At 56.6% G+C, this 9361-nt stretch overlaps 1 protein-coding gene across 1 annotated transcript in view; it reads right to left on the bottom strand.

Annotated features, from left to right (window-relative positions):
* The window catches only part of CRMP1 (collapsin response mediator protein 1), a 25674-nt gene that overhangs the window by 8168 nt on the left and 8145 nt on the right, over positions 1-9361 (bottom strand). Inside the window, exons 5-8 of the mRNA XM_004715056.4 lie at positions 4064-4144; positions 1362-1430; positions 1067-1187; positions 140-296 (exon numbers count right to left, since the gene is read on the bottom strand). Coding sequence (XP_004715113.2) covers positions 140-296; positions 1067-1187; positions 1362-1430; positions 4064-4144 — 428 coding nt within the window. The remainder of the gene's footprint in view (positions 1-139; positions 297-1066; positions 1188-1361; positions 1431-4063; positions 4145-9361) is intronic.

The raw sequence follows: 9361 nt of genomic DNA on the forward strand, positions 1-9361 counted from the left end.
CTCCCACCTGCAGGAGGGGCTCTCAGACTGGGGGGCAGCCTGCTGCCTGCACCAGAGTAGTTCTCGCAGAGGCCGCTAAGCAATAGCCTACTGGCTCCTGCCCTCCCCCCACGCCCAAGGCCAGCCGGGGCCTCCTCACCAGGCCAGCAGAGAGGTGAGGTGGTCGGGCGTGGTAGGGTCCGGGCTCAGGGGTGGTGCGGTCACAAAGGCGGCCGCCTTAGCCCAGTTCTTGCTCCAGTAGCTGGTCCCGTCAGTGCCCAGGCTGGCGGCGATGGGCTCGCCGAAGACAAGAGGGCCTGGGGGAGACACAGCCAGTTGGGGTCTGCAGGCCAACAAGCAGGGGCCCCGAGGCAGGAGGACGCAGTGGGCCACAGTCACAGGCAGTGCCCGGGGCAAGATGTGAGCTCCGCTGAGTCCCAGAGGACAAGGCTGCGCAGTCTTAAGCCTCCCACATGTGGGGTGGGCACACTGCATGGGCTGGATCACTGTCTCATCTGCGGCGAAGGCCATGGGGACGCGCTCCAGAGTCCTAGCGACCACACTGTGTGTCTGTGCGCCTGTGCGCATGCGTGCATCTGAGTCTGCGTGTTTGTGAGTCTGTGCGCCTGTGAGTCTTTTTGTCGGTGTGTCTGTGTTTCGGGGGCCTTGTCCCCCCAGTCTGGTTGCTGGGGATTGCAGACCTTGTTTCCAAATGAGCCCCCTGAGTCTGTAACTCCCTGAGAAGGGGGGGCACCTCCGGGGGACTGCACGCCGCGCCCGCCTCCATGTGTGCAGCAACAAGGATGTCCATGGGCCCCATGAAGAGATGGCCTGAACACCACACAGGTGAGGGTGGACATGTGTTTGAGAGGGGACACCAGAAAGATGGGGTCCATCTGGGGTTGGGGGACAATAACCTAGGCTATGTCAACGCACTGCTGCTGACCCAGGACACATAGTGATGCCCTGTACCTGGTCCTCTGCGTGTCCACTGAGAGGTCAGTGGCACAGTTTCCCCTGGGGGCCCCGTGTGTGGCCAGGGGCTGCCCAGACCCCCCAACCGCATGTCCCCAGAGCCTGTGCCCACCTTTCTTCCTGGCCAGAGCAATGACATCGGCAGCCCCTTTGCTCATCACCTTGGTGATGTACACGGGGCAGTTGACGCGGCCGGCGATGGTGATGGCCCGGAACACAGCCTCAGCCTCCACCTGTGGGCACACACAGGGTCAGGGCAGCGCCCCCACCCCCACCGTGCAGTCCCAGGGGGTCTTGACAGGAATTGCCCCGAGGGAAGGACGGGGAAGTGGCCTGTGGGGAGCACAGGGGAGGAGGTGGTCTGTGGGTGGTCAGGGAGACCCAGCCCCTTTGGGGAGGCACTTTACCCCTTCAGGTCGGCTCAGAGCATGGCCCTCAGGACCAGTGATGCCCAACTCCAAGATCCGCTTCTGTCCCTACAAGACAAGACACGGGGGCCAATGACCACAGACCTCAGGCTGAGACAGCACTGGTCAACGTCCTGGGCAGCCAGCTGAGACTGGAGCGTGGGGCTTTGGAGCCTAAGGTGAGTCCCACACCTGCCCTTTCAGTTCGCACATGACCACCGGATGTTGCAGCCAGAGCTGCTCTGGGTTCAGCTCTGGGGAGAAGCAAGTGGGAGGAGCTCAGTCCAGAGCTGACCACTGCCTCAAAGTGCCCACCCCCACTCCCACTCTGGTCCCCACCACTTTGCCCTGCCTCCGCCCCCCTGGCCAGCTGCCCTCTACTGAGAATCTCCAGGGAAAGGAGTGGACTGTCTGGGTTTTACACGGAATCTGAGATAAAGGCGTCCTAGGTCAGGACTGACAGGCTGTGGGCTCAGCACCCAGAGCATGAGTCTAGGCCTGAGGCGGTGTCTGATGGACACTGGCGTGTCCTTCTCTGCCTGCTGGGCAGCGAGGAGCCTTGGTGAGAATGTCCGCTTCTCTTCTGCAGTGTGGCTGCTCATCCTGGACAAAGTGCCCAGGAGCCAGGCCCGCACGTCGGCTTGTCTGTGGACGGCGTGGGCAGGCTGGCGCCCGGGGTGCGGGAGGCACTGCCGTGGGGAAACCTGGGGCATGGGGTCCCATGACAGGCAGAAAGTTGCAGGGCTGACCAGTGTCAGTGCCAAGGAGGCTGCTGTTTACAGGAGGAAAGACCCCTCAGCGGGGAGGGCAGGCTCTGAGCACCCGAGGACAGGGTTTCTGCTCCAGACAATGGCTGGGAGCAGCTGCCTTCTGAACACAAGGGAGGCAGTGGGGTCCCAGTGGAAGCAGGTGGACCAGAGTGCTCCCCCCGCCCCCGCCCCCTTTTGAAGGCTGTGGACACCTGAGCTGAGACAGCGAAACCTGAAGGGGGAGTGGGGGGAGGGAACGCAGAGCAGGCCAGGAAGCGTGGCTCTGTGGAGGCCTCTGCAGTGGGACGTGCGCACCCCCAGAGCCAGCAGAACTGTGGGCGCGCGAGGCCCAGAGTCGGCTGTGACTGGAGGGCTGGCCGTTCCCGCCTGTCCTGGCCCTCGGAGAAAAGGCCTGGGGACCTACTTCTGGGGCTCTGGACTCCGGCACTCCACAGTGACACGCAGGGCATCCTGGTGTGCGGGCTCCCGCCATGGCTGCTGCAAACAGACACCCACCCACTCACAGGGCAGGGCGGGACTGCCCCTGAGGGTTCCCAAGGCTGCAACTCCCTATGGGAGCAGAAGGCCTCCTCCTTCTCCCCAAGGAGTGGCTGGTGGATTCAAACTGCTGACCTTGAGGTTAGCACCCAGCAGACCCCACTATGCCACTAGGCCTTCCGATAGCAACTGGGCCACACTCACAGAGCCAAGGACACACATTCAACACATGACCGAGCGCCGGCCCAGGGCGGCTCCACACCAAACAGTGCTGCCATATCCACGTATCCACCGGCCCGAGGGGGGCCACAAGGAGCACCCAGCAGGAGGAGAGAGCACACAGCAAGGGGAGGCCCGGACCTCACACAGCGCAGCCCTAGGGCACCAGGGCTTCCCCGGGGAACTCAGAGCCCACAAAGCTGAGGTGGTGTGGTGTCCCACGCCTGCCCTGGAGCTCACACCTGTGGAGTGCTCTCCCCTGGATGTGGTGGTCCTACACCCACCCTATGGCCCTCAGTCTGTGGAGTCCTCTCTCCTGGCTGTGGTGGTCCCACACCTGCCCCCCTGGTTCCACTTCTGTGGCGTCCACTCTCCTGATGTCCACATCTATGGTGTCCTCTCTCCTGGTTCCACGTCTGTGGCGTCCACTCTCCTGATGTCCACATCTATGGTGTCCTCTCTCCCGGTTCCACGTCTGTGGTGTCCTTCCTCCTGGTTCCACGTCTGCTGAGTGCTCTCCCTTAGTGCTAATGTATGTGGCGTGTTCCACCCTGGTCTGGTGGTCCTGGCACTTGCTTCTGAAGACGCGCTCACTTCTGAGGCCACGCACTGTGGACCCTGCACCCTGCGCTCTTGCTCACAGGGACAGAAGTGGCTCTGTAGTGACCTGTCGTGCGCTTAGAACTCAGGTCCTTGGGCAGAAGCCCAGCCCCCACCACAGGTCCTGGAAGTCATCATGGAGGGTTTGTAGAAGAAGGTAGGGGCCCCGGCGCCCAGTGACACCTCCTCTTGGCCAAGGACACCTGCGTGAGGCCCACAGAGACCACGAGACTTTGTGCTCTAGGCTGCCCACAGTCACCAGCACTCCGAGGGGTGCGTGGAGGCATGGGGAATTAGGAGGACTGTGTAGGAAATGCCTTCCAGGCTCAGAGGAGACGGGATCAGAGGGCCAGAGCCTGGGACTGCTCGCCCTGTCCTCCCAGACCAAGAACTGCAAGTCCAAGGTGGGACACCACCGTGTGCTGGCTCGGTCATCACAAGCCTTCTGACATGCTGGGCTGGCATGTGCTCAGGCATGGGTCAATCCACACACCCCACCTCCCCAGAGCACACCTGCAGCTGAGGCCCCTCGGCACCCTGTGCAGATGTGGTGGCTCCCCTGGTGGGACTGAGATGGGCATGAGTCTTCCCTGCCTGATCGGTGGCTACCCTGCCCCACCCGAGGTCCACACTCACCTGAACAATCAAGTCCCCGTTTTCTGCGTGCACCAGGATCACAGCTCCCAGCCCCTTCAGAAAGGTGAAGGCTTCGTAGAGCTGAGGAAGGGCACGCGCATCAGGGTGGGAGGGAAAGTGCATGTTGTGTGAAGCCCCCAGCCCAGCTCCCGAGGTCCGCCCTCCACCCCCCTCCTGCCGAGACCCCACAGGTGGTGCAGCCCCGACATCTGGGACAGCCTGGAAGAGACTCTTTGACCTGAATACCTGAAGGCCCCAGAGCCCAGGGTGGAGAGCACCCACAGCTTCCTGCCCCCACCCGGGCTGCCCCCACCTGGCCTTTGCCCCTTCAGGTGCCCGCAGCTGCCGATGGCAACCCTGGAGCTGGTCCTGTGCCTAATCTCACCCACGGAGCTGTGCCCATCCACAGACATGTCAGTCCTGTGACATCCTCGGTGATGGGTGGGGATGACGGCTGCCCAGGGAGGAGTGTGTCGGCCCAAGCAGCCCACACCACTGGTGCTCCCTGCCCCAGGGAGCCTGCTGTTAGACTCCAGGTGTTCTGCCCCATCCTCCTGTGGGGAGCTGTGCAGCCACACAGGGGTGGCTTTGGCTGGGAGACCTGGTCCAGCCCCCACGCCACCCACACCAATGTCCACTGCTTAATAAGGGCCGAACAAAGCCAGGCACCCCAGGTATAAGAGAAGCCGGTGCCCAACAGGTAATAACCAAAGCGGACACTCCCTCTTCTCGCCTTTCAGCCCCTTAGCCAGCAGAGCTGCAGGGTGGATGTGGATGGAGCAAGTGTCTCAACCCCAAACAATCACCACACAACACAGCCACCGCTACCAAGACGGTCCTGACTCACAGCAGCCCATGGGACAAATCAGAGCTTCCCCCAGGGGTTCCCCAGGCTACCAACCTGTATGGGGGCAGAGAACCTCATCTTTCTCTCCCAGACACTGACTGACCGATGAGTGAGCAGCCAGCAGTAACAACCTTGTCTCCTGATCTCCTTAGAGAGAGGTGTGGGTGGGCACTACCAGACATCTGTGGAAGGTGTGGTGGACGTGATCACGTGTGTCTAAGTGGGGGTGTGATGCAGGCACACGTCTCTAGATGGATAGAGGACGGTGGAGGTGTTGCTGTGCTATTAGGTGCTGTGCGTCAGTTCCGACCCACAGGGACCCGTGCACAACAGAAGGAAACACTGCCTGGTCCCTGACGGCAGCTCCTGGGCCTGAGCCCATCTTTGCAGCCACCGTGTCCATCCGTCTTGTCCAGGCCGTCCTCTTTCTCCTCTACCTTTGCACTCCACTTTCCCAAGCGCGATGTCCCTCTCCAGGGACTGGTCTCTCCGGACACCATGTCCAAAGTATGGAAGATGAAGTCCCACCACACTGGCCCCTAAGGAGCATTCTGGGTTTACTTTTTCCAATAAAGATTTATTTGTAATATTCTTTTGTTCTGTTTGCACAACTGCCTCTTGATCCATGTACACGTTCCGTGTGAACACAGGGTCTTTTAGGCAATCCACAGTACTTTCAGCCTCCATCACCAGAGCCGGCCTGCGAGTGCAGCCGTTCTCCTTTGGTCTTCCTTACTAAATGTCCAACTTTTGCATGTATACGAGGCAACTGACAATACCATGGCCCGGGTGAGGCACCCCTCGGTCCTCACATAATCTCCCTGATTTTCAACACTCTAAGAGGTCTTGGGTAGCAGATTTGTCTAATGCAACACAGCGCTCGATCTCCTGACGGCTACTTCCATGAGCATTGATTGGGGAGTCTAAGCAAGACAAAATCCTCAACTTTCTTTTCCCCATTCATTATGAGCTTACCTATTGGTCCATGTGTGAGGATTCTGATCTTCCTTACCTTCGTCCTCATCAGCAAGTGCTTCAAGTCCTCCTCACTTTCAGCAAGCAAGGTTGTGTCGTCTGCATACCACCAATATTAACACGCCTTCCTCCAATCCTGATGCCACACTCTTCTTCATATAAGCCAGCTTCTCTGATGACTGAGTACCGATTGAGTAAGAACGGTGAGAGGATCCCACCCTGGGGCAGCCTTTCCTGATTTTAAACTCTGCAATACTCTTTTGCTCTGTTTGCACAACTGCCTCTTGACCCATGGACAGGTTCAACGTGAACACAATGACAGGTTCTGGAATTCCCATTCTTCTCAAGACTATCCAAAGTTGTTTAGGATCCACAGTCGAATGCTTTAGTGTAGTCAACAAAACACAAGCAAACATCTTCTGGTATTTTCTACTTTCAGCCAAGATCCCTCTGACATCAGCACAGGCATCCATTGTTCCAGGTCCTCTTCTGAATCCCGCCTGAACCTCCGGAAGCCCCCAGTCAACATACTGCTGCAACTCTTGTTGGATGATCTTCAGCAGAATTTTACTGGCATGTGATATCGGCGAGACTGAGCTACAGCTGGGCCATTTCTGCTGGGTCACCTTTCTGTGGAATGGGCAGACTGCGGATCTCTGCCAGTCTGTTGGCCAAGTAGCCGTCCTCCAAATTCCCTGGCACAGAGGAGTGCGTGCTTCCAGGGCTTCGCTGGCTTGTTGAAACATGTTCCCGGGTCTCCCATCAATGCCTGGAGCCTTGCTTTGGCTGCTTCTTTCAGGGCGACTTGAACTTCCTCCCGCACCCTTGCTTCTTGCTCATAGGCTACTCCCTGAAGTGGTGGACTGTTGGCTCGCTCTTTTGGGGACAGAGACTTTGCGTATTCTTTTCAAACTCTTTTGGTGCTCCCTGCACCATTCGAGAGTGTGCTCATAGAACTGCAAGACGGCAGCTCGGAGCTCGGACCCTTCCCTTGGGTTTCGGACTCAGACGCACGGAGGGTGTTTGCTCCTTCTGGTGTGCGAATTCTAGGTTTGGCAGACTTCGTGTCTTCAGCTGCCCTCAGGGGTCTTCGTTCCAACTCTTGGACCCCGTCGTTCCTTCGTTTCCTTTAGTGACTCCACAATTTAAAGCACGCTTCGGTGTCTCTTCTGACACCCACTTTGAACGTTTCTTTCTTTCCTTTTTAATGACCTGTTGCTCTCTTCAGGAAGGGTGGTCTTGATGTCCTGCCACAGCTCATCAGGTCCCTGTCAGCAGTGTTCAGTGATTCGAATCTGTTGTCTGGATGCTCTCTAAATTCAGGTGGGATCAGTCCAGGTCATATTTGGGCTTGCATGGACTTGTTCTCATTTTCTTCAGCTTTATCCTGAACTTCCACCTGAGCAATTGGTGGTCTGCTCCTCAGTTGGCCCTGGTCTGGTTTCAGCTGCTGATGTCAACTCCTCCATCTTCTCTCCCCACCGATGCAGTCAATTCGATGTCTGCGGATTCCGTCTGGGGAAGTCCACGTGTGTTGCTGTCTTTCGTGCTGTTGAAAAAGGTATTTTCTCTGAATAAGTTGTTGGTTTTGCAAAATTCTACCATGCGATCTCCAGCTTCGTCTCTGTCGCCAAGGTCACATGTTCCAACAACTATCCCTGTCTTTGTTTCCAGTTTTTGCATTCCAATCACCAGTAATTATCAATGAATCTTGATTGCATGTTCGATCAGTTTCCAACTGAAGTGATTGGTAGAGTTCTTCGCTTCCTCACTGTGGTACGTGGAGGGCCTGGATGAGAACGTCATGCAGCTAAATCACCTGTGCTCGTCATTATGAGTCTGGAAAGCCGACTCTGGTGGGGGAAGACCCTCATGGTGATGAGATGTAAGTAAATCTTAGTACACATTCTCACGACTGAACACAGTCCCTCCAATAACCCCCATAAAGGAACTGCCATAAAGGGGCTGCCATAAAAGATGTCTCATACTTGTATCTAGCTATTCCCTATGCCTGAAGGTTATCTGTAGATAAGAACAATCAGGTTCTATAGCCAGCCCACCATACACAGTAGCAGCCCCCTGGGGAGGCTCAGGGACGTTTGAGGTCAACTAGCACTGGGTTGAGATGATGCTAGTTTATCATGTTACCCCCTTATGATATCACCCAATGACTATGTAGCATGTTGCTGTGTGACACGTGTGCCTTATGAACCCTGTTACGTGTATGCATTGGAAAACACATTCCCTCTTAGTCCTGGCACGGGACAAGGAGCCCCTGTCCACCTATGTCTGTCTGTCTCTAATATTTTCCACAATCACCAAGTCTTTCCTGAGGACCCGTTCAAGTGTTAGGGAACCCCCTGCCTCCCCAAACTTCATCACCAGTCTGGGTGGCTTGTGCGTACATTTCAATCACGGGTGCACTGATTGGATCCCTGGGCGGCGGGGAGATGTAATCCGATTGCGGCAGCACTGTGCTTCACGATGGGTTTTGCAGTGTCCTGTTTGACAATGAGTGCCACGCCATTCCTCTCGATTGTGTATTCCAGGCACAGCCAATCATACGATCTCCTGATTCAAAATAGCCCATGATTTCCGATTTTTCTGGATTCAGATATCCCAAGTGCCGGTTATTGTATCTTCTCATTTTGAGTTTGCCCACCAACAGATGAAGGTCCCGAAGGCTGGCTCCATTCAGTCACCAGGCCGACTCCAGTCTGAGAAACCAGCTCTCCCTGTCACACTTTGAGAGTCTCGAACCTGAGGTCGCCCACCCTGCAGCACCATCTTCTGCTACCTTTCCCTAGGCCTCCGGTGTCTGACAGCACCTCAGCCGTGCACAAGCTTTGCAGCGGCTCCTTCCTCCAAGGGGGCAGCTGGGTCCTTCTTCACTGTCTGTGGGGAGGAGGTGTGATAGCACATGACCACAAGTCCCATTATCACACGTGTATGTGTACGTGTGGGTGGACTATCACATGTGTAGGTGTGGGTGGACATGATCACATGTGCACCTGTGTAGGTGTAGATGGACATTACCACATGTATAGGTGTGGATGGACATTATCATATGCGTAGGTGTGGGTGGACATTATCATATGCGTAGGTGTGGATGGACTATCACACATGTACGTGCAGCTGTGGTTGGACATTATCACCTGTGTAGGTGTGGATGGTCTACCATGTGTAGGTGTGGATGGACATTATCACCTGTGTAGGTGTGGATGGACATTATCATATGTGTAGGTGTGGATGGACTGTCACACGTGTACATGTAGGTGTGGATGGACTGATACATGTGTACATGTAGGTGTGGATGGACTGTCACAGGTGTACGTGTAGGTGTGGATGGACTGTCACACGTGTATGTGTAGGTGTGGATGGACTGTCACATGTGTACATGTAGGTGTGGATGGACTGTCACACGTGTACGTGTAGGTGTGGATGGACTGTCACACATGTATGTGTAGGTGTGGATG

This window comes from Echinops telfairi, unplaced genomic scaffold (genome assembly GCF_000313985.2).
Source record: "Echinops telfairi isolate 266 unplaced genomic scaffold, ASM31398v2 ScPeMD7_28;HRSCAF=97, whole genome shotgun sequence".
Taxonomy (NCBI): Eukaryota; Metazoa; Chordata; class Mammalia; order Afrosoricida; family Tenrecidae; genus Echinops; species Echinops telfairi.